Consider the following 22,505-nt stretch of genomic DNA (forward strand, 5'->3'; position numbering starts at 1 on the left):
CGATGTTGGTCAATTGACAAGGACGTAACGAATATTTCTCATCAAGCCATTCACCGTAGCTGCGGCGAGGACGAAGAGTACGTCCCCTAATTGCGCAACCAACCAAATAAGAAACAGAGATGTGATTGAGGATTGGACTGGATGTGAAAGGTGAAAAGAGAGAAAGTGGTTGGGAGAGGGGCTCTGTAAAGGGAAATGGATGTACAGGTTGCAGTTGGAGTAGCAGCATGAGATAGACCCCTGCGTAAGGTACCTTTACGGTAAAATGTTGAAATCACGACACCTCAATTTTTGGCGGTGTCAGCGGGAGTGAAGTGCTAAAAGTAAGTACATTCTCAAGTAGATAAATTGGAAACCATTCTCGGTTTTCTGTTTATTGCCGGTGAGCCAAGCCCTGCCTACAGTGTGTACCTGCTTTGGGAGAGACTTGCTGGGGGTCGAGAATCGGCACAATGAAAATGGAGTGGCATGGGCATGGATGATGGACGCTATCTGAGGGTGGGACAAAGAGAGACTACATGGGATGCTTCATGGGAACTTTGCCCACGGCCAATTGGCAATAGAAACGGAGGATCTACAAGCATGGCTTTCACTATCAGGCACTAGTTCAGCTTGAGGGGATTCTACTAAGGATGACAGAGCACCTTCGACCGCTTCTTGCAGAGTAACTCAGCTGACAAAGTTGAAAGATGGCGTTCTTTATATATCCTGGTTGGGGTATCTGTAGATCCTAGAGGATGCATTGGTGTAGTAAGGATGGTCACTAAGCAGTCGAGCGCTGCTTGGCTTGTGCCTTTTTAATATTTCTTTTGGGTACGGGGTACTGTAAGCAGAATATCAACACATAGCTAGTCATGTTGCTTGCCTGTCACCATACAAAGACGTTGAATATCCCACATGGAAGCTGAAGGACTTGCTTGATCTTCCTCGTCCGACCCCGCTGAGTGGAAAGGTTGGGATAGACTTGCAGAGATGCTAAGTTTGGAGCGATCCATGGTGGTTCTATTCTTAGACTCATCCCACAGCTTCTATTGGCTGGCAAGGATTGACTATGCGGGTTGAGTGTGGATGCCGGCGCTTAATCGACGTCCCTCGCTGCCTGTCACATTTCTTTACTCTCTGAAACTCTCGAGACCCATGACCGAAAAGACGTTTGCATGGCTGGATCGAACTGCTGCATGAGATCCAAGTGCAAGGGGCTTTCATGCTGTGGGCTGATGTTGACTTTTGATCGCTAAAGTGAATACTCCTTGCAGACTGCAGAGTGCCATTGAAGCCCCCGGGGACCAAGTTATCCGAAGAGAACAAAATAACAACGCAAAAGACGGTCAACAAATAAAGTTTCGACTGCCATGGCCGTTTAAGAACAAAGATATGCTTGATTGAGTTGATTCCATAGCCAATGTCGCCGACCAATAGCTTATAAATCTAAGCTGGAGTGAAACTCCGAGTGATCTGTTTCTATGAATAGATCTATCAACTATGGTATAAGATGCATACTTCCACAGATCCGGCTGACTAACCCATACACCACTCTTTTCCACAACTGAGTATATCAGGCGGACAAGTCTGATACATGGCCTTCTCAGATCACAGCTGATCTGTCAATTGATTACAGAAGTACTCTTGTCCAAGCAGGCATCAGGCATGGTCATAATGTGACGGCGATACTTAAGTCCAGTAGCGCCTGTTGTTGTTGCTCTCAACCTCTATCCCGTTACCCCATCAGGTTTCTCTGATAACTCTTGACCATCCGCACGAAACCTTTCATGACTTGGAGCGTTCGAATTCACCAATATGGAAGCTATCGGACTTGAAAGGCGTGTCGTCTTGCTTACAAACCGACACTCTGCATTCTGAGCCAGCCTACTAACAACTTCAAAGCTTACCGATGCTCAGTGTCACTTCGCTGAGTATTCAACCTCAAGGCTTTGCGCAGCTGTCTCCTTGCGTCAATTGAGATGCCATTCGCAAGGAAGACACTTGCGATTACAAGGCCTAATCTTGGTGAAAAAAAACTAAAAAAAACTAAAAAAAAAAAAAAACTCTGTCAGTTGACACAATACGGACCATCGATTTCTCTTTGGGGTGCGCCTCCGTAGATATCTTCTGAGAAGTCCTTACACCGTAATCTCTTATTCCACCATTGGGAAGCATATTCTTACCGAGGCTGAAGAGACGACGTTTTGGTTATGGATGAAAATGACGAGGCTGGGTCTTGCTCTGAAATGAGCCCCACTTGAAGCTAGCTCTAGGACACTGGAAAAAGGTGGGGGCACAAGGCTCGAGTAAAATTCTAGAGGATTCTTCTCCAACAAACTCTCCTCTCTTTTCAACTCTTCATATTCTGCTCTTCTCTCTCTGCCTTTCTTTTGCTATTTATTGACATTTTGACCGCTGCTCACTCTCTTTCCTTTCAACATCTTCTCTATACCTTCTTCACTAAAATGTAAGTACACACGACACTTTTTTGCACCAATTGTCGCATCTTCCATGATGAGATATCCAGCTGGCACCAGTCATAGAGTGACTTGTACTCCCTTCATTGATGACCAACATGCTGTGGTCTAAGACCATTTCTGATTCCAATTGCGACTCTACTCTTGCATATTCACCTCGATCAATTTCTGTTTTGAGTTCAAGCTAACAGATTCAAAGTCATTTAGTACACCCCTTCGACCGGCTTCACAATGGTTCTACACAACCCCAACAACTGGCACTGGGTCAACAAGGACGTCTCAGCATGGGCCAGGTCCTACTTTGACGAGAGCCTCACAAAGGTTCAGGCCGAGGATGGCGAGGTCAAGGCCAAGATTGATAAGATCCAGAGCATGGATGGTGATGTCGATGTCAGCCAACGCAAGGGCAAGGTGATTACCATCTTTGACGTTAAGCTGGTGCTCCAATATTCTGGTAAGGCAATGCGGTGACTTTGACTGCAAGCATGACAACTAACCATTCAGGATCTGCTCCCGGTGAGGATGATGTCTCTGGTACCATTACTGTGCCTGAGATCGCCCACGACACGGAAGAAGACGAGTACGTGGTACGTAAAACCTCCCCTGCTCTTTCGCCTTCCGTGTTGCCGTAGAATAAACCTCGCTAAGAACCCTCGTAGTTCGACGTAGACATCTTTGCCGAGTCCAAAGAGAAGCAGCCCGTGAAGGATCTCGTCCGATCAAAGATTGTGCCTCAGCTGCGCCAGGAATTCCAGAAGCTTGCCGGCGCCCTCATCGCCGAGCATGGCAAGGATATCCAGCATGCCCCAGGTTCCAACCCGTCGAGCGGTTTCTCGACTCCCAAGATCCACCCTCAGAGCTCTACTCCTAAGCCCGCTGCCACTTCCAGCGCTCAAACTAAGACCGGTGGTGTCGTAAACACAACTACCGTGACCGACAACGAAGAGTTCCGAACTACTGCTGAAGAGCTGTACCAAACCTTTGTCGACCCTCAACGAATTGCTGCTTTCACACGGTCTCCCCCCAAGGTCTTCGATGGCGCCAAGGTCGGTGGAAAGTTTGAGCTGTTCGGCGGCAATGTGTCTGGCGAGTATCTCGAGCTTGAGGAGCCCAAGAAGATCACCCAGAGCTGGCGACTGAACCAGTGGCCTGCCGGTCACTTCTCCAAGCTGCACATCGAGTTTGACCAGAACGACGTCGACCACGTTACCGTTATGCGAGTCAAGTGGGAGGGTGTTCCTATCGGCCAGGAGGATGTTACCAAGCGTAACTGGCTCGAATACTACGTCAAGAGCATCAAGCAGACTTTCGGGTAAGTCCCATTGAAAGCTTTGCTCGGTTACTTATACTGACTATGAGTGTGTAGCTTCGGCACCATTTTGTAAGCAAGCTACAAGACCAAGGAGTCGTGGAGTTGGGGTAAATACAAGGTTAATTCGCTCTCTAGATGAGGGTAGTGACGGGGGGTTACATAGTCGCTGCTGTGGCGGAGGAGGGCGAGAGTCGTCTTGGGTGATCTACACAAGACCTAGAAGCGTGTGGTTACGATATCATGAGAGACGCAAAGTAAAGTAAAATGAAATAATGCATCAATGGTCAGAGCCATATTGCGTCAAAAGCTACCTGAAGTACAGCTAGTTCCTCGCGTATTGGCGTAGTATCTCTTACATCATCGTCCCGTCCGTCCTTTTATTTTTGCTTCCTCCGAGTCACTCTGCTGTCCATCAGATGATATAGTGGGTTTCAACATGGCATCTTCTTCCCCTCCCTTTCGCATCGAAAGCCGAAGCTTGCCCAGATCAGACTCTGCCACTGTGTATCCAGACGCCAAGCCAATTGCTTTATTAGACAGAGCTATTGCCTCGGTTCCAGCCAGAAAGACATGCTGTCCCATCCAGGAAGTCAAAGCTGGCGGACCAAGCCATATACGGTATATTCCAACCATAATGGAAAAACAGCCGAGGATAATGAACACGATGGCAGCACTGATATGACACCCAGTGTTCTTATTCTCTCTCCACCCAACGTAGAAAGGATACTTAGCATTATGAAATGATTCGCCAGAAGCCAAAACTCTTTCTTCCCCAAAAGGCAGGAAATCAGCCTTCAGGTTCTCAGAGTCCAGCAGCTTCGTTGTCTTGATAGATACCATGACTGCTCTGATAATTGCACTAACACCGCTGAGAAGCGTGGTATCTGGGCTCTTTACCAAAGCATCCAGCCAGACGCCATACTGTGGCATCAGTTCCGAGACGTTGAAGCGCTCTGTGACCGTTATGTTGCCCCAGGATGGCATCACAGCAGCGATGGACTTTTCAAAAGTGTCATTGCTAAGAGACAGGAACGAAAGAGCCCCCTGCGGCAGAAATCTGCAGTTCTGGTCTCTGACGTATCTCCTGACTTCGGCGGTTGCGAGCTCCATCTTGTATAAGGAACGGTGCTCTACCGGTATTCTCCATGATTCTGAAGAATCCTTTGGTTTCTTCGCCCACTGGATTTGAAGGCTTCCGAACTCGACGAGTCGATACTCAACCAGAGCCCTTCGAGGCGGATCAAACCAGTTGGTGCTGGTTGTCTCCATTCGATGCCAGTCGCCGGGATCCTCTGTCATATAGAATTCACCCTTGCCAACTGAACCGTTGGCCACTAAAACCACTTCTCGAGTATAAAGCGTCCCGACGTCACCAGGGTAGAATTGATCAGCTCTGCTGGTTGAAAAGCAATTGGCATGGCCAACCATAGCTAAACCATTAGGTGGCAGGGACATGTTCGCAACATAGGGGGACTCTTGAGTGTCCTGGTTGAAGTGGATAAACGCCCGGTTAATATCGTAAAGCGGAAAGTCATTGATCCAAGGTTCAGGTTCTGAGACAAGAGAGCCGTTCTTCACTGCCGAAAGCTCACTCTTGATGAACTCGATTAATCTTGGATGAAAGTTCTCCCTAATCCAGGCGTCGGGGCTCACAATAGCGAACTTGTAACCCACAGACGCAATGATGCTCATGATTACGAGTAAGTACCGCAAAGTGATAAAGGAGGGAAATCCTCTGAAGCCATAGACGACTGGTGCTCGCGGTTGAGAGTTGAGATACCGGGCATAGTCGAGGCCATTGCTGCGTCGAGCTTGTCGACTAGCCCATGTATCGAATATATGAACATATGCTTCTGTAAAGCCATAAGATAGCAGAGCAAAGGCAACACCAACAATGGCTATCCAGGTCTGGATGCTCCATTCATGACCAACACTGAAACGAGCCTGACCTGGTGGCCGTGCCCTCCCAAGCTCCTCTTGTCCTTTGCGGCCGGAGAGCGCATTGACTCCAACAAAAATAAGGACTGAGCCGCCGATAACAATCGCAAGTAGAGAAAGAGTGCCAAGCATTTGCAGGCGTCGAACCTGAAGTGGCTGCATCAACGCCATCACGGTATAATGGTCATTACTTGAAAATCGAAAACAAGCATGAGAGAAGACAAGAAATTGTATCGTTGCTTCAGGCACAGGTGATTCAGGAAAGAAATAAACATCATGGCACCTCTTGGCGACTTACATCATTGAGGCGGGCATCCATGTGCTCAGCCCTGGATATCCGTGGACAGGGGTTGTACTCCTGCAGTCAGCCTGCAGATCACCTTCTGCGTGCGGTTCACTGACTAGTACCAACTCACTATATATACAGGTTATCACCGCCTGCGCCGTCTCTCGGCATTGGGTTCGTCATTTTTGTTCCCAAATCCATAGTCAGGGATAAAGATATCGACCAGATTATCCCACAGTCCCATATCGTATAAGTTCTCGACATCGCTCAAGTTCCAAACCCTCTCCCAGTCGCCTTCTCCAGGATATCGTAGTTCATCCTTTGGGGGCTGTCCATCCTGAGTAGTGACAATGACCTGCTGAACCTCAACTGGCCAGCGCGTGAAGCGAGGCTCAACCCGCTCGTTCTTCTGACGATTTGCTGGCATAGAGCGACGAAATGCAAAACCATCACGCATATCTTCTTTCCAATCCGACCATTTGAGGGTCTCGTTTGTCGTAGTGCCACAATAAACGAGATACAGTGTGTATAGAAGCAGCCCCCAAACCAATGGAGACGTCAGAGCTGCAAGGAGTGACGAGGCCCCCATGTTGACGTTGTCTTGAATGCCCCAACCCCAACCAGCCAAATACTGACTGACTGTCATACCTCGGGGTTTCCATACAGACCAGCCAGGAGTGTATCTCTGAACCCGTACCGTAATAATGGACAATCCAAGAAAGCCACCATATGTGCACAGAAATGCAGTAGAGATTAGTAACAGTATGAACCAGTGCTGGTTTCCGTAACCAACACATGAGTTTATGAAGACGCAATGATGATCGGCTTTGGCAACGCAACGTTTGCATAGACCGCAGTGCTTGGAACGAGCAGGCTTAAGGAACTTGCACGTACGACACATATGCCCCGGGTGGAAAAGTGTGTGGTCGTAGGGATAGAGCGACATGTAATAGGCGTGATTTTCAGGCGTAATGTAGCCTGGATCAGCAGAGCATGCCAGGTAGAGAAATAGGTAGGGCAAAAACACGGTAATCACCACAATGAGTCTGGTGAAAGATCCAATCTTTGGCCACGCTTGAGGAATAAACATGTACTCGCCCACAACCATAATGAGCATGAAGAAAATCTGAACTGTTTTTTAGCTGCCATCTCACGAAAGGTATAGCAAGACAACTCACCACAACAGTCCAGTGTCGCTCATGTAGCATCATGTTGCTGAACCGAGACAGATAACTCGATACTCTCCCTCCCGTGAGCACCTGATCCACCCTACCGATCACATTTGGTATATGAATCCATATTAACCTATGCAGTGCAGCTATGGGCGTTCGTCTATCCCGAGTCAATATCTTAAGTGAGGTAAACAGGAGACAACTCCAAGACGAACCTCAGAGCAGGTATTCGGCCAAAAAAGGCTACAAACACCATAAAAGAGATAAACAGGACCAGAAGAATGAGTTTCTTTAAGGGGCTCATGTTTTCGATTCGTATAAAGAGTGAAGTTTGAAGAATGTAAGAACCAAATTTGCCAGCTAAGTGAGAAGCTTGGCAGGAGAATGTGGGTGGTGGCACTGAATCAAAGCTTCATTTTGCTAGGTTAACAAAAAAAAGATCATCAAACAAGACAAACAAGAAATTAAGAGAACATGAAAACGAACAAGTAAATACGTCAGATTTCAACCTCAAAGAATGATTGTTAACAACAATGCCCGGAGGAAGCGGGCTTAAATGTTATGCATGTAAGCCATGTTCGATGTCTGGATAGAAAGATAACGCGTTTGAGCACGTGATCCCGTGATAGCATCGATGCGAAAAAGATGTAGCCCGTCATTGGCTGATTTCAGCCCGCAGTAATGATGGCGACTTTTTTCCTTGGAGGGGGAATCCCCATGCTTTGATAATCATGAACTAGAAACGAGCGGGCGGGCTTCGGAGATAAAACAATAACAAAAATAAACCTCTTTTCATACTCATAGACACCCTAAAAGACTGTCCTTTCATAGCTTTACTCTGATATTCTTACTCGACAATGGTTCTCCGCAAATTCGAACTCGAGGGAAAGCTTGGCGAAGAAACTCGGCTCATCGAGAGTGGCGTCCTCCTTGAGGAGAATCCTCTTGACGAGAGCCCTGAGTTCAATGAATTTCTCATGGCGTGTCGACATGGCGATCTGAAACGATGTCAAGAACTCATCAGCCAGGGTGTGAACATCAATGGCAAGGATCGTTTCGATTACACGCCTCTCATCATTGTAAGTGTTGGAGATGTAAGTCATCAGAGATTAGGACTAACACAGGTAGGCAAGTTTATGCGGACATTATGAGCTTGTTCGGCTATTATTAGAATCTGGTAAGTTTACACTTATACAATTGGTTACTATTGTAATTTCATTATAAACAATGTCTTTGCAAACTAACACTTACAACTCATCGGATCCCGTCATCCACTAACACTCTCCAGGCGCCCTAGCGGAACGAAATACTTTCCAAGGCGAACGATGCATCTACAACGCCCTCAATGATCGTATCCGCAACCTTCTCCTTCAATATGACTTCTCAAAGTCCTCAGATCCCTATGTCTATTGGTCAACTCATATCTCAACTCTTCTTGGCCGTACAAGCCCCAAGACAACAGATATCACCTTAGTCTCAGGCTCTCGTTCTTTTGATCTTCACAAATTCATCCTTATAGCACGTTCACCTTATTTCCGTGCTAAACTTGCTGCTGTCCCAGATACCACGACTTGGAGACTTGCCAACGCTGTACCTGTGCAGTCTTTTATCATTGTCTTGAGATATCTCTACTTGGGCGAAGTTCCTCGTGATATCGCACCTGTGGGTGGTGCTGACTCTGAAGAAGAAGTTTTCAAGGGTTTAGACAAGGTCAGCAAGCAGCTCGAGGTTGAATCTCTATGGGAGACTATCCTCGCAGGCGGAGACAGGAGACTTGCTCGCCAACGGCATCAATCTGAAGTTGACCGAGCTCGAGGACAGTTCAAGAAGTTCTTCAAACTAAATGTCCTCGGACTCAAGATGGTTGTTGATACGGACCAGATAAAAGATATTAAGTGGAAATATGACAACTCAATGTTTGCAGATGTCATCCTCCGCGCTGATGAGCCGATCGATATCGAGGATGAAAAGTCTGGTCAGACAACGCCCACAAAAGACGCCCCTACTATACCGATTGGCCCAGCCGGAGATCAAGAATCAGTCATCAAACGCAAATCAGTCCTTTACCCCGCTCATAAGGCAATGCTTATTCGCAGCGAGTACTTCGAGAGGATGTTTTCGGGCGATTTCGTCGAGTCCAAACGAGATGAACATCTCCGAATCATTACCGTCGACTGTACGCCCGCTGTTCTTGAAATCATCCTTACTTACCTCTACACCGAGACTGTAAGGTGCCCCCTCGAGCACGCTTTGGATCTACTATACGCTGCAGATATGCTGTTCCTTGATAATCTTAAGAGCAAAGCTGCTCTGACCATCAGCACGCTCGGTAGTGGCACCTCCAATGTGTTGGTAGACCGCACTCATGGTGAGGCGCAAAGAAATGACAAGGCAGGCGAAGAGGATGAACAAATAGAGATGGAGCCCGTCAACATATATGACGTTATACACGCAGCATGGGATCTTCGTGTCCAGCGATTAGAAGAATTCGCTGCGCGTTATCTTGCATATCGCCTAGAGGACTACATAGATGAGGAAGACTTCCAAGCTCTCATTGCAGAGTCTGCCCAACGGATCACTGTTCGAGAAGAGACAGATACTATCGAATTGCTGGACGATATTCGGTATTACCTGGATGATCGATTCAGATATCGCTTTGAGGATGCAGGTCTGGAAGACATGATGGATGAGGAGGGAGAGATCGATGCCGAACTAGCTACTGCGATGGCGCAACAAGCTGAGATCTCGGCAGATGCGACAAACGGCGTTTCTACTAATACTGAACACACGGTTAAAAAGGATAGCAATGGACAAGCCAATGGCGGACAGGTTGTGAGGACGTTAGATGGAGCGGAAGCAGAGGACGAGTTTGTTTCAGACGCCATCAATTACCAGATCCTGCAGCGCAAGATCGATGCCATGCTTGAGCGACTCAAGCTTGATGCATAGAGGACTGTGCCATAGATATCACGTTTACAAGACTTACGGCCTGTCGTTCACATACAGCATAAAAACAAGCATTAGATTCACGAGAAGAGACGAAATGCATTGATAAGACCGCAGTTTATCAAAATGGTATCAATTGAAATGCTCAACGCGCAAGCTTCAAAAATTACCCGTGGGAATTTAAGAACCGGAAATCTTTAATCCAGATCATTGCATGATGATTCTAGCATGCTGAGCTTGCCAACGCTGAAAGTTTTAAACGTGCTCTAGCTTTCCAGAACGATGTAGTCAAAGGAGACATCTGGTTGTGCCACAGTCTTAAGTCGGAACGCACTCACCTAGTGTGTATGCCGTGTCCGCCGAAATATGTTTCTTCTCAGAGAACTTGATGGCTGTTCTTTAGTACTCAACAGTCTTGATAGACTGCTGCAGCAGGGGAGGGAGCTCCTCCCGCTTGACAAGCCCCATGCGCACACAGTCACCCCAGAAGAACATGACACGATCCTGGGCGTAGCTCAAGTAATCGAACTCATCGGGGCTCAGCAGATCTTCTTCCTTGACATTTTCATCGAGACCTGGGATCTTGGCCTGTACGATGCCCCACGCGATCCAGTGAGCATGATTGGCCGGGCGCCACTGTCGAGTCTCCTCCAACAGCTCTCGCACGCGCTGGTCGCTTCGTTCTTCGTTGGCCCGTTCCGCGGCGCTCCATCCTCCGGGGGGTACTCGCGCATCAAGCATAAACTCGACAATGGAGCTTGAGCTGCTCGCTGGAGGGTTGGTAGGTGTCGCAAGTGGCGTAGACATGCCGCTCGACGCGTTGCTATCTGCGGGCGCCAGTCGGGGGGTGGAATTGCTGCCTTGGAACCGGGGACGGTGATCGACATAAGCCTTGATGAAACGGCGTTGCTCATCCGGGGTGGGATATCGTCGCACATCGCACGCCCAGGGTACCGCAGCATCATGGTAGTTATACGTCCATTCGTTGAAGTGATTGGCAAACTCGAGACCACGAGTATTAGGGCCCGCATATTCAAAGTCAATGACGATGAGTTGTTTGTGTTTGTTAGCAGCCTGAAGCAAGGGTGACTTTTCGTCATCAGGGCGAATGCGGAGGATATTTCCATATTGCGTCTTAAAATTTGTTAACAAAGAGACTTGTGAGGCGCATTCTCATGAACTTACATCGCTATGGGCAAAGACGAGGCTGTCCTTGATCTCTCGTTGACCCCCCTTGTAAAAACTGTTGAGATGGACTCTGTACTTGGTTATCGTGTCCCTGAACTGAGGCCAGGGAGTGCCGCATACATAGCCTCTCGATTTCCAGGCATGCACAACAGAGTCGCGTCGACCGTTTTGAGCTTGAGCTTCTTTCTCGTACTCATTATCAAGGTAAGTTGCGATTCGCTCGACATTATCGAGCCATTGATCCCAACTTTTCCATGTTGCCGGTCCGCCCTCCCTCTCGTGCGGGAGCAAGTCAATACCGTCGTGAAGCTCTCTCATTCGCTTGGCAATCTGACGGGACATGTCGGCATCTCGAAGGTCCGCCGGTGTAAGCGTGATAGAGTCAAAGTACTGCTCGAAACGACCATTCTTGAATGTTCCCAATAGGCGAGGTCCAATTTTCTTGCGTGCCAATCTCTGCAAGACTGACAATTCGTTGTCTCGATCAATGAGATGCTCGACCTGTGGACCATAAATGCGTAGAAGGACCTTTTTGGGCTTTCTTTTACCCTCCGCCTCATCGATTTCCTTTGGTGGTGTGACGACATAGACAGCGTTGGTCAAAGCACCACTAAGCCTCTCAACGGAGATCTTATCGCCACCACCGAGGGGAATACGCCTCCATCCCTTGAGTCGCAACGTATGGGCGATGCGGATGATTTCATTCTTGAAGCTAAGCCAGCACTCCTTCTCCTTATCAGCCCTGGTATCGGCATCGGTTGGTTCCTGGTCGTCATCATCCGCGGCTCCACCTCCATAGCTCATCGTCTTAGAGTTGTCAAGCCAGACATCGCAGCTGGGTACAACGGCATCGCCGTCGGCATATTCAGTGTCGGAAGAAAGGCCACGAAGAGAGGATCGAGATGGGACTTTTCGATGCTTAGGGCGGGACACCTTAGGAGTCAGATGAGGCACAGAGTTGAGACCCATGTGGGCTAAGGATTCTTCCAAAATACGCTGAAGTCGATCAAAAGAGATATCACTTGAGTCAGAGTCCAGAGAATCGGAGCGAGGTCGTCCATTGCTGCCTTGTTCAGGTGCTTGAGCCTGTTGGAGTTCGGGTTCGACCTCCGCAGTGCTTCCCCCCTTCGTATCCTTAGTTGGCGATTTGGACTTGCGCCTGCGGTGCGTCTTCTGTGACTTCCTGGCGTGTGCCTTGGCACGCTCATGCTCCAACCAATCTCCTACCTGGGCGAGTAGTTTCTCACTATAATACTGCCCACGGTGGGCGTGGCCATGGCCGTGGTGGTGGTGCGAAGAAGGGTTCGAAGTAGGAGGTGTCTCTTCAGGCCGGCTGCCAGAAGGACTGTCGCTAAAGGAAGACCTAGAGGAGCTGTTGGGAAGGGGAGACGGTAGAGGTTTACCACTCAGGCGTCGCCTGAGGTTGGTAGGAAATTGCTTGGTGGGCTGGGTGTCATCCTCGAGGGTTTGAATTTCGGACTCGGGTTCGGCAATCTGGACAGCTGTGATGTATGAGCTTTGGATCATTTTGATTGAAGCTTTTGGTGACAAAACACAAGCACAGCATGCAGGATAAGATGGATAGCAGGGGAGATATTGTGATATGAGTAGACATAACCGTGGGAGCGAAGTTACAAATTCTGGGTGTTCAGGTATAGCATTCTTGCATTTGAACCCACGTCACAGCTGGCAAAGTACCCAGTGATGCTTTCCCTCATCCGTTATATTTTTGAGGAAAACGAGATGCGAGATATGAACACCATTTAAAGCAAGGCGCTTGAGTGAAGACCTAGTTACAACGCACCTTTGAGAGAGCCGCTTGAGGGACACGGACGATCGACGTCATCTTCGTTTTTGAGAGCAGAGCGCAATGGCTGCTGCTGAACAGACGAGCCGTTGATCGTGGGGCTCGGTACCGCAGACATGGCGGGGGAGGGGTTTCTGCCTTCTGAAGTAGGATTCTGAGTTGTCAAAACGAATCACAAAATGTGTGAAGATTGTGTGCTGTGAGAGTTGCAGTAGAGAAGTGAGTGTGAGTCGCGGTGTGAGAGAAGAGAGAGGACGAAGGGGAGGAGAATTGGTAGAGAATTGAGGCGTAGGTACGGGTACGGATACAGATGCAAGATCCCCCTCTCTCCCAAAAGTAGAAAAGCGGCCCAAGGGTCACTGGCTCTGGGCTCTCGCTTGTGGCTGCGGTAGACGCAGAGGGGGTGCGCTTAGCAGAACCAGGGACTTGGGGTATCGAAACGACTTATTCGTATTGGCTGGTTTGTGAGCTGAGGCGTTTGATTGAAGTTTAAAATGACATGGTTATCATCAAACAAAAAGATAAAGGCCTGGAGAATAAAGATAAGTGGTGAATTAACAAGATAGAAATTGATAGAAGCACGAGATAAGAGAGTGATACCAATTATATAAAGGAAAAAAAGAGACGCACGCCAGGTTCACCAAGAAAAAAAAAGGCCACATGATCTGGACCGTTTAATTAGACTGGCTCTCTTTCCCTTACATAACCCAAACGTCACAGCATTAACGTTCAAGGAAGAATAAAGAGATCACGAACCAGGAACAATCCTTCCACGTCACCAAAAGAGGCGAATTCTTGACGACCAGTGCTGCTTAACTGGAGGTTTCTCTAAAAAGCGTCACCGAAGAAAACAGGAAACATCCAATGGATGCCTACAGTAAACCAACAGAGAGAGGCTGTCAGGAAGCGTTAGAGGTTCCAGACCCGGTCCTACAAGGGTGACGTAGTGCGGCACTAGGGTGACCTCGGTGGCAGTTTTGGGAAGTGTCTCACATGCTCCCGCTTCACCGCCAAGACCTTCAGGGTCCCTCTGACGATATTGATGTGAATTCTTTTCTTCCTTCCGTGCTGGATGCTGGTCTGTTCGTATTCTCCGGGACCTATATTGCCGGCCCCGGAAACTATTGACCCGCTCTCGGGCACCGAAGCCGTGGGGGGCTACCCTCGGCATAACGTCGTCCTACGTCTCTCTCTCTAGTGAGGGTCTCGTGTGGTTGTGGTACTTTCTTCAGGTAACACATCTCATCCATTCAAGTGTCCCCCACGCTCTAGATTTAACGTTTTGTCTTCAGCGAGGTGAGACGAGACAGCCTCATTCTGACAAGTTACACATTCGTGCTACGTACGTGGATATGTAATACTTACTCACATAGCCTCCGGTGTACCCGTATAGGACAGGACGACTCATGAGTGTCACAATACTTGATCTTTCACATCTTGACTATCCAATACTATAGCTGATGAAATAATACTTACTGATATAAAACGCAATAACTTGGCCAGATGTAACATTGCCATCGACAAGCGTCCAATCCGGTAAACTTACAACTCGAATATGCCCAAACTGTGCATACATATCAAAACTCGTTGCTTAGCCTTAACACACCCAGCATTTGCTGAATAGGTTCTTCATCCTCCTTCATCTGTGCAAGTTGTTGCTCCATCTTCGCGAGCCGTCGCTCCACGGCTCTTCTCTTCTCTCGCTTCGCGGCCAAGTCTTTCTCAACAACCTCGGTGATCAACTTAACCCACTCTGTGGCTAACCACTTTTTGGTATTCCAGAGACACTCATCGCTCAGCTATGTCAGTTTGTATCGCGCCCAAGGATCCCTCAAAACGCCCTTTTTGTCATACCGGTCCAACCTGCTGAACTGTTGCCAGACCTCGATTACTTGGCGTGCCTGATTTTCCGTAGTCTTGAACCATTCCTGGTGCGTCTTTTGGCAGGCTGAATTGGGACATGAGGCAGCCTTTTTCTCTCTGTGTAAAGTTTGATGAATCAACCTCTCCATCTTCAGAACAGCACAGGGCATGAAGACCTTGAACTTGAAGACCAAGTTATGTTTGCAGTCACTCTTCCATTCCTCCATCCTCTGTTCAACACGATCAGGCTTGCTGAGCTCAGGACATATTACGTATCCAATTTTGAGGTATCCAGGCTTTGACTTTTCGGCGAAGCAATATATATACCCAGACCCCAAGTTTTTCACTTCAACTCGCTTTACCAGTCGATTCATAATACCATGGACTGGCGATTTTTCCGTGTCATCGAACGTCATGGAACGACGAGAGGAAGAACTGCGCAATGACTCCACATCTGGTTCAGCTTCCTCAATCTCATTACCCAAGTCATCCACGTTGAGTTTCATTTTCCTCATCGTATCACTTGAAAGGAGGTCGTCAACTGCCTGCATCTTTTTGCACGTTGGACTCTCCATATACCGTTCGTTGTAGGAGCTCTGGCGAAAAGAAGATCGTGGGGTTTCGCATCCCCCAGTGCTCATGATAGAATATGGTGTCGACACTGTCGAATATGGAGTGAAGATTTCACTGGGATCTGGCGAGTTGACAGACCCTGGTGAAGTAAGGAATGCATCGTCCGTCGGTGTTGGGTATGATAGTGGGCCTGGTGATCTGGAACAAATGCTGCGATACCTCGAATCTTGGTTTCTTGAAGGCGTCCTGGGAATCTCTCTTTCACTCAGTGGGCTCTCCCTAGTAAGTTTAGGGCGTCGAAGTTCCGGCTGTATAGACCTCTGACGGGAACATTCGCCTATCTCTTCATCTTCAGAATCTTCTTCTGAACCGAATTCCTCGTTACTCAAATCAATTTCTTCTTCAATTGACTCGATTATATCATCGCTTAAATAGTCACCTGAGTACTCGTCGTCGTCTGTGTCGTAAACGATAAAACCTTGACTTTGATCCGAAGTTCGTTTGCTCGTAGGCGTTACTCCACGTTCTCGGAGGGAAGTCGATGATTTTTGAGAATACCGAACCAGCCTTGGATGTTCTGTGAACAGTCTTTCTTTGCTCTTCATCTTGAGCCAGTCTCAGAACCTCCTAGCCAACAAGACATGAACATATTCCACGGGGTCCGAAAAGTTGGCTCCATCAAATACGAGGGTGTTTGTATGTCGCTTTTTTGGTCCGCAGCAGACGAGTTTCTTAGCCAATTCCAGAAGAGAAGCCTTAATCGTGCTCTTCTGGTCTTCATCGTTTGGTTCTTGAACTTCCAGTGTTTTGACAATGGGATTAATAAATCTTCGTCGCCATTATGGAAGCTTGTGAAGGTCCTGGCTCTGGATCTCCGTCCCGGCTAAGCAGTTGATTGCTCCAGTCTGTGGGATGCCTAACGCCTGATAAAGGCTTCTGGAAGCCTCGGAGAAGCTGTGAGCTGGACTCATTGCCAGTAGTTGAAACTATTGCCAGAGATTCGTTATACTGGAGCAGCTGGGACATCAAAGCTGACGAGTTGAGGGCTCGCAAGGGACAAGTTGGAGGAGGAAAGTTATTAGTGAGGAACTCCTTGACGAGAGACTTTTTGATACTCTTTATGTCTTTCGTCCTTCGAGGGGGCTGGGCCATCCTTGATCAGGGGGTCACGAGCGAACTGAATCGAATGCAGCTGAGGCCAGGATGTGACGCCCCATGTGCGTGACCCTGGTCCAGATCAAAGATGCGAACTGTCACCAGATTGACGAGTCTACGTGGTAAATAGATGATGAACAACTGGAGGTTTCGAGGGGACGGAAGAAATAGAATTTCTTTTCTCACTTACTTACAACTCTCGTTGCCCAGATCAATTGGCCTTCGAACAGCTCAGTTAACCTCCTTCATTGAGTGGTCTGACACCATGTTGGTGTTGTTGGTTGTGATGCAGCCAAGGAGCTGGTTAGCGCCAACAGTATCTACAACGGGGAAGGACCTTCTTTTGGGAGGGTTCCTCTTGCATATGTGCCCCCTGTTTCACTCAAGGTATGATCAACTCTTTTCAGCTTTGGTACAAGGTCTGGAAAAAGATATCCCCCCCTGAAAAGTCAGCCTTGAGATTTCGAAGTAAGCAACCACCGGAAAGATTTGGAGATTTATTGTCCTAAATTCTAATGGAAACGCTTCATGTTCTGCGTCAAGTGTTGAAAATCCGTATATGATTGCACACTTTCTACAGTCTTGCCTCAGCAGCCTCCAACTCACTTGGGTACTTAACTCCATCTTCGAGGCTACCAACCTGATCTCCAATCTCCAGCGGCGGCAGCTTAACATAACCCTTCGTGTGCGACAGAGCGGACAAGACCCATTCCCTGGTAGCCTTGATGCCTTCGTTGTTGAGCGCCCAAACCACAGCATCAACAACATCGTCCACGATGACGGCTGGTTTGTATCGAGGCTCCTTCTCCGTTGATGTCTGTCGCCAGACGCCAGTTCGTACAAGAATGGGCACCCACTCGGTACCATCCTCCGCTTTAAATTCGCTAGCACCCCGGATGTCACTTTCTGGGTTATCACCAATCATGTAAACGCGTCGAAGAGGGTGGCACTTCGATATATCATGCCCAGGGCTTTGACCTCGATTGCAGGCCATATCGTGGTAGTACTGTAGCAGCCTATCATGAGCGTATTTGTACGTATGGTTGGATGGTTTGCCGAGTGCGCTGAACTGCAGTTCTGTTCCGTTGGTAGTGGTGGACCATACTCCCTTGAGGGCCTCCATGAATGCACCCGTGCCAAATCGGTTCACAGGGTAGTTTGTTTTCCATAGCATATCAAGGTTAGAGATCCATAGTCCGGGTTGACCATCTTGCTGCCAGCCATTGTTGGGCAGAGACTCAGTACCATTCCGGTTCGAAACCGTTCCGAGGTAGCCTTGATGGGATATTAAAAGGTCGTGGATGATCTGAATATCAACTGACCAGTCTCTTGGATCGTTCCAGATGAAAATGTGATCAATCTTTAGAGCGTTCGCAGGGACGTTAGTTGTATAAGGGTCCTTGAGCAAAGGAATTCGCTTGCCATCAGGTAATTGTGTCGGCTTGCCATTAATCTCGCCCTCAATATGCTCGAAGGGAAACACGTCCTTGCACTCAGCGAGGATATCTGCTGGGGTGATAACACGCTTGAACCCATAACTATAACAATTAGCTGGCCGGAGGATATTTTCCACAGTGTTTGAATACTCACCCAAGAGCAATTTGACGAGCTTCCTCAGGATGAGAGCCTGTAATCAAGATAGTGCCATTGTTCTTGACATCATCACTCCAACCACTCATTGGTGTGTGAGACAGAATCATCCTCCCTTTTACCACATCGTCGTTCTTGGCAATTTGTAGTCTTTCTTGAAGAGTCTCTGCTTTTTTGTCTTCAGGAACACAACCACCGTTGGTCAAAAAGACATATCGGATACCATTGCTTCTGAGCATCTTGATGACCTTCTCAGCTCCATCCACTCTATTGCGGCCTTGGTACAAGACTCCGTCAATACTGTCATTTGTCAGTTTATAGTGCACTTTTTGTATTCGCGAAACATATCCTCTGAGTTGACTAGGAAGGTTATAAAACATCGTACGAAGCCGACTTACTCAAATGCAAAGGCAAACTCGGAAAACAGCTTTCGTGCCAGGTCGGTGGGCTCCTCATATTGATTCGGGTTGACGCCTAATGAGCCCTTTGGCTTAGATAGATAAACATTAGAGGTAGTGAATAGTCTTTGTGATATAGATGAAGCTCTCAAGGCAGCCGTCGTCGTCGGTGCGACAGGCCGTAGCTGCGTCAATCGACGTGCGGCGAATCGGCATTGGCCGACCACACCGAAGCGTTGCATATTTATTTACCGAAGCGCGAAGGATCAAGTATAAGAGAAAATATACACCAGATCTTCAAGATCGGAGATCTCAGTGAGGTAGCAGGATAAGGAATGGTGCAACGGCGACGGGTAATGCTCAAAGTTAACTATTAGTTGTAACACCCTAAGTGTCAACTTGTTAGAGTCATGGTTGATAAGAGGACTTGTTGTCGGTAATATCCACCCACAATTGATATGAGCCGAGGATCGCCATAACCCAGTAACCAATACGTAAATTGCCAATACCAGTAGACTAAGACACAAAAAACTATAATTCACGAGGCTCTCCTTTTTAATACAGTTCGTGGAAATGTACAGTTGATTGAGTGGTTCCTAATTCACAGTATCCGTCTATGAGTTCATGATTCTGGTGTTACAGTACTTTTACATCACCCGCAATATCTGCTCATCTTACAACCCAACCATGGATGTTCTTTTTACATAGAGCCAAAAAGCGAATGCTCTATTTCTTATCCCAGTCCTTCATATGGTCCAGGATAAGCGCTGCGGCCTGCTGCGGCGAGTGTTGTCTGCCCAATGCCTCAACAAAATCACCATCCGGGTCCATCAAGTAAAAGTAAATGCTGTGGTCCACCAAATAGTCCTGTCCTGGCTTGACATTCTGAGGTGTGCTGAAGTAGACGCGGTACTTCTTGCAGAGCGCCTTGATCTGGTCGTACGTGCCGGTCAACCCGATGAACTTCTCATGGAACTCGCCCAGGTATTCCTTAAGAGCCTTGGGGGTGTCACGGGCAGGATCGCAGGTGATAAAGATAGGAAGAAGCGCACCCGGGGCCTTTTCTTCGACGATATCCAACATGGTAGCCATCTTGTCGAGTTCTTCGGGGCAGATATCAGGGCATCGAGTGAAACCAAAGTACACCTAGTAAGAATTAGCCATGAACATCCTCATTTCGAAATAGCGAAGCTCGTTTCCTTTGACATACCAAAGAGTGTTTGCCCTTCATCATCTCGCTGGTAAATGGCTTTCCGTCCTGATCGATCAACTCAAAGGACCCTCCAACTTTTGGTCGGCCCACGCCCTTGGCCGCCTCGGCTATTCTCTTGCGCTGCATGCGCGCCTTTTCAAATTCGAAGTACCATACTAACAAGCCGCAAGTACCGACGAACAGAATTCCGGCCTTCCAGGAAAAGGGCTGTTGTCCATTTGTCAGCTCATTGTTTCCTCAATTACCGACTCATTTCTCTCCGGATCTTCTCCATTCGTACCCCATTGCTATATCGGCTCTTGGCCTGCTCGATCGTCTTGTATTTCGTTCGGCGCTGAGTAATGGGCTGTCTCGACTGGATTGGCGCTCGTGGGAGGGTTGGTCGGAGCTGCTTGGGCTGGAGAGCGCTGCTGGACAAACAGCGCTGGCATTGTCTTGTCGAGAGGGAGGAAAACACCCCCCTCAGTGCTCTTGATGCCGCGATCGAATTCGACATGGTGAATTGACTCTAGGCAAGAGTCGATAAACTCATGCAAAAGCTAAGCTATCTACTACGTAAACTTACATCTTTCGATTGTCACAAGCTCCAAAAAATACATGGTCCGGGCTTTTACCGGGTTTGTCGGTCCCGCCTTAGTCATTCAGTCTATCAACCATTCACTTCTCCCATCTCCAACTACTTGTCACTTACACCGAAGTTTCAATTTTCATTTTGTCGATTAGCTTAATAAACTGGTGGTCTTCATATTTTCCTTTCATCACCTGTTTCTCAGTCTATTATATAAATCGTATTGTGTCAAGTGACCACATTAATTGTATAGAAAGGGCAACACCTGCCAGCACTGTCAACACTCCACAATGGAACAAACTACACCAACAATAGGACAAAGCGAAGACTCTCGCTCTGAGCCCTTTGAAAATGACACAAAGAGCGAAACAGTAGCCGAGAGTACCCCTCAACCTCTGTCAGATGCCCATCCCGCCTCCTCCAACTCACCTTTACATCCTCCTTCTACATCTGCAGAACCTTCCAACATGGCCGCTCACACAGCTTTGAAGAAGAAAGGCACCGCTTCAGCAATTAAGAAGACGTCTAAGCGATCAAAGAAAACCGGAGGGCCAAGAGCGGCGAAAAGAGCCAAACCCGCGCAGTCAGGTTCCGCTGGAGATGCCCATGAATCAGCAGGATCCGAACTCGAGGAGTCCGACCATGGGCCATATTGCCTATGCCGCGGAGCAGACGACCATCGATGGATGATATGCTGCGAAAATTGCGAGGATTGGTTCCATGGAGAATGTATCAACATGAACAAAGAAATCGGCGAGAATCTGATCGAAAAGTTCATATGTCCACTCTGCACAAACGAAAGCCTCACAACATTATACAAGAAGACATGCGCCTTGGGCGGATGTAGAAAGGCAGCCCGAATAGCCCAGGAAGAGAAGAGCGTGTTTTGTTCTAACGAACATGCACAAACATGGTGGGAGCGCATGGTAGCCAAGCTGCCCAAGGCAAAGGGAAAAGGAGGCGTTAATGACCAGCTTACCCAGGAGGAATTCATGGCGCTCTTGGAAGGTGGTCTTTCAGGAACCGATGAGGAAGGACTTTGGAGGCTGGTCAAGGCACCATTTGCAGGCAAAGAGTCACAAGGGACAAACGGAACTGAGAAAGGTATGTCGCTGTCATCCCCTGTCTATCACGCAATCGGCTAACAAATATCACAGAAAATCCCGATCAGATGCACCTCTCTGCTGAGGAGAAAGAGTATCTCGAAAATGCAGCCGCAGCACGCTTCCATCTAGCTGAGGAGACGGTTCTCTGCCACAAAATGCTCACTCTCTTGGAATTCGCACACGAGCGTCGGCAAGCTGCAATTACTGCCGGTCGCTTCAAGGAAGATATTTGCGGATACGATCAACGCCTCGACAGTATTAGTGCCCGGGACGCTTTCGAGGCGTTTGCAAGGTCACCAGAAGGCGAGGCTATTTTCAAGGCGTCTCAACTCAGCGACCCTTTAGGAGAAGGCGACGAGGTTCGCGGTATGTGTGAGCGCAAGCGTTGCAAGATTCATAGCGGATGGTATAAGATGCTTTCATTGGGTCTCAAGCATCAGATTCGGGAGATGGCAACACAGGCCGATGAGGTTGGAGAAGAAGAGAAGGCTATGCGCCAAGCCGCGAAGGATAGATGGGGGCGGAAGCAGTCAGAAAAGAACTGGGTTGAAGTTCTGGATGCTTGAAAGGCTGCTGCTATTCAGGCGTTGCTGGCGTAGGTGGGATACTGCTCATAGTCGGGTGCTTAATTATGTCACCCTGAAGCCACTACTATAGACACCTTTCCAAGCAGTTTGGCGGTTGTTATGAAAGGAACCACAACTGTCTGCTCCAAATCATTAATATTCCATTCGCATCTGGATGGATAATGCTATGCCCTATCCACGAACCAGTGTGAAATTATTATTGTTATGATCAAGAGTGATCGACTGAGAATTTATCATAAGTACTAGGTAGGTAGGTTGGCAGGTGTATAAATGGACATCCATAGCCTCAACCTTGTGTTAGAAACACGATACAGCCCATCTTGTAAACCTTTTAAAAACACTTA

General features: G+C 48.1%; 8 protein-coding genes across 8 annotated transcripts; 3 read left to right on the forward strand and 5 right to left on the reverse strand.

Moving 5' to 3' along the window:
• Nucleotides 1-2,690: 2,690 nt before the first annotated feature.
• Nucleotides 2,691-3,844, forward strand: BKA55DRAFT_591474 (activator of Hsp90 ATPase; the record flags this gene model as incomplete). The annotated part of the gene is made up of 4 exons (XM_046195253.1): nt 2,691-2,913; nt 2,964-3,046; nt 3,119-3,771; nt 3,826-3,844. The coding sequence occupies 4 exons, from the start codon at nt 2,691-2,693 to the stop codon at nt 3,842-3,844; spliced, it is 978 nt and encodes a 325-aa protein (XP_046053199.1).
• Nucleotides 3,845-4,128: 284 nt separating this feature from the next.
• BKA55DRAFT_673076 (DHHC palmitoyltransferase-domain-containing protein) lies at nt 4,129-7,835 on the reverse strand (the record flags this gene model as incomplete). The annotated part of the gene is made up of 5 exons (XM_046198017.1): nt 7,383-7,835; nt 7,174-7,327; nt 6,232-7,121; nt 6,008-6,124; nt 4,129-5,899 (listed from the first exon to the last, which is right to left on the reverse strand). The coding sequence occupies exons 1-5, from the start codon at nt 7,469-7,471 to the stop codon at nt 4,129-4,131; spliced, it is 3,021 nt and encodes a 1,006-aa protein (XP_046053200.1). The 5' UTR covers nt 7,472-7,835.
• A 189-nt stretch (nt 7,836-8,024) lies between these two features.
• On the forward strand, nt 8,025-10,116 carry BKA55DRAFT_503507 (uncharacterized protein; the record flags this gene model as incomplete). Its single annotated transcript, XM_046187012.1, has 3 exons — nt 8,025-8,246; nt 8,296-8,344; nt 8,456-10,116. 3 exons carry the CDS (start codon nt 8,025-8,027, stop codon nt 10,114-10,116), a joined length of 1,932 nt encoding a protein of 643 aa, XP_046053201.1.
• Nucleotides 10,117-10,512: 396 nt separating this feature from the next.
• BKA55DRAFT_686900 (kinase-like domain-containing protein) lies at nt 10,513-12,828 on the reverse strand (the record flags this gene model as incomplete). Its single annotated transcript, XM_046198995.1, has 2 exons — nt 10,513-11,247; nt 11,299-12,828. The coding sequence occupies 2 exons, from the start codon at nt 12,826-12,828 to the stop codon at nt 10,513-10,515; spliced, it is 2,265 nt and encodes a 754-aa protein (XP_046053202.1).
• A 1,857-nt stretch (nt 12,829-14,685) lies between these two features.
• On the reverse strand, nt 14,686-16,515 carry BKA55DRAFT_591478 (uncharacterized protein; the record flags this gene model as incomplete). Its single annotated transcript, XM_046195254.1, has 5 exons — nt 14,686-14,907; nt 14,947-15,317; nt 15,351-16,149; nt 16,186-16,372; nt 16,466-16,515. 5 exons carry the CDS (start codon nt 16,513-16,515, stop codon nt 14,686-14,688), a joined length of 1,629 nt encoding a protein of 542 aa, XP_046053203.1.
• A 758-nt stretch (nt 16,516-17,273) lies between these two features.
• Nucleotides 17,274-19,233, reverse strand: BKA55DRAFT_661502 (HAD-like domain-containing protein; the record flags this gene model as incomplete). The annotated part of the gene is made up of 3 exons (XM_046197585.1): nt 18,688-19,233; nt 18,290-18,589; nt 17,274-18,237 (listed from the first exon to the last, which is right to left on the reverse strand). The coding sequence occupies exons 1-3, from the start codon at nt 18,927-18,929 to the stop codon at nt 17,274-17,276; spliced, it is 1,506 nt and encodes a 501-aa protein (XP_046053204.1). The 5' UTR covers nt 18,930-19,233.
• Nucleotides 19,234-20,467, reverse strand: BKA55DRAFT_561001 (SCO1/SenC-domain-containing protein). The gene is made up of 3 exons (XM_046192132.1): nt 20,181-20,467; nt 19,898-20,107; nt 19,234-19,833 (listed from the first exon to the last, which is right to left on the reverse strand). The coding sequence occupies exons 1-3, from the start codon at nt 20,394-20,396 to the stop codon at nt 19,414-19,416; spliced, it is 846 nt and encodes a 281-aa protein (XP_046053205.1). The 5' UTR covers nt 20,397-20,467; the 3' UTR covers nt 19,234-19,413.
• A 63-nt stretch (nt 20,468-20,530) lies between these two features.
• Nucleotides 20,531-22,199, forward strand: BKA55DRAFT_283153 (uncharacterized protein). Its single transcript, XM_046185513.1, has 2 exons — nt 20,531-21,572; nt 21,626-22,199. The coding sequence occupies exons 1-2, from the start codon at nt 20,759-20,761 to the stop codon at nt 22,138-22,140; spliced, it is 1,329 nt and encodes a 442-aa protein (XP_046053206.1). The 5' UTR covers nt 20,531-20,758; the 3' UTR covers nt 22,141-22,199.
• Nucleotides 22,200-22,505: the final 306 nt, after the last annotated feature.

Source organism: Fusarium redolens (genome assembly GCF_020744475.1).
Source record: "Fusarium redolens strain MPI-CAGE-AT-0023 chromosome Unknown BKA55scaffold_4, whole genome shotgun sequence".
Taxonomy (NCBI): Eukaryota; Fungi; Ascomycota; class Sordariomycetes; order Hypocreales; family Nectriaceae; genus Fusarium; species Fusarium redolens.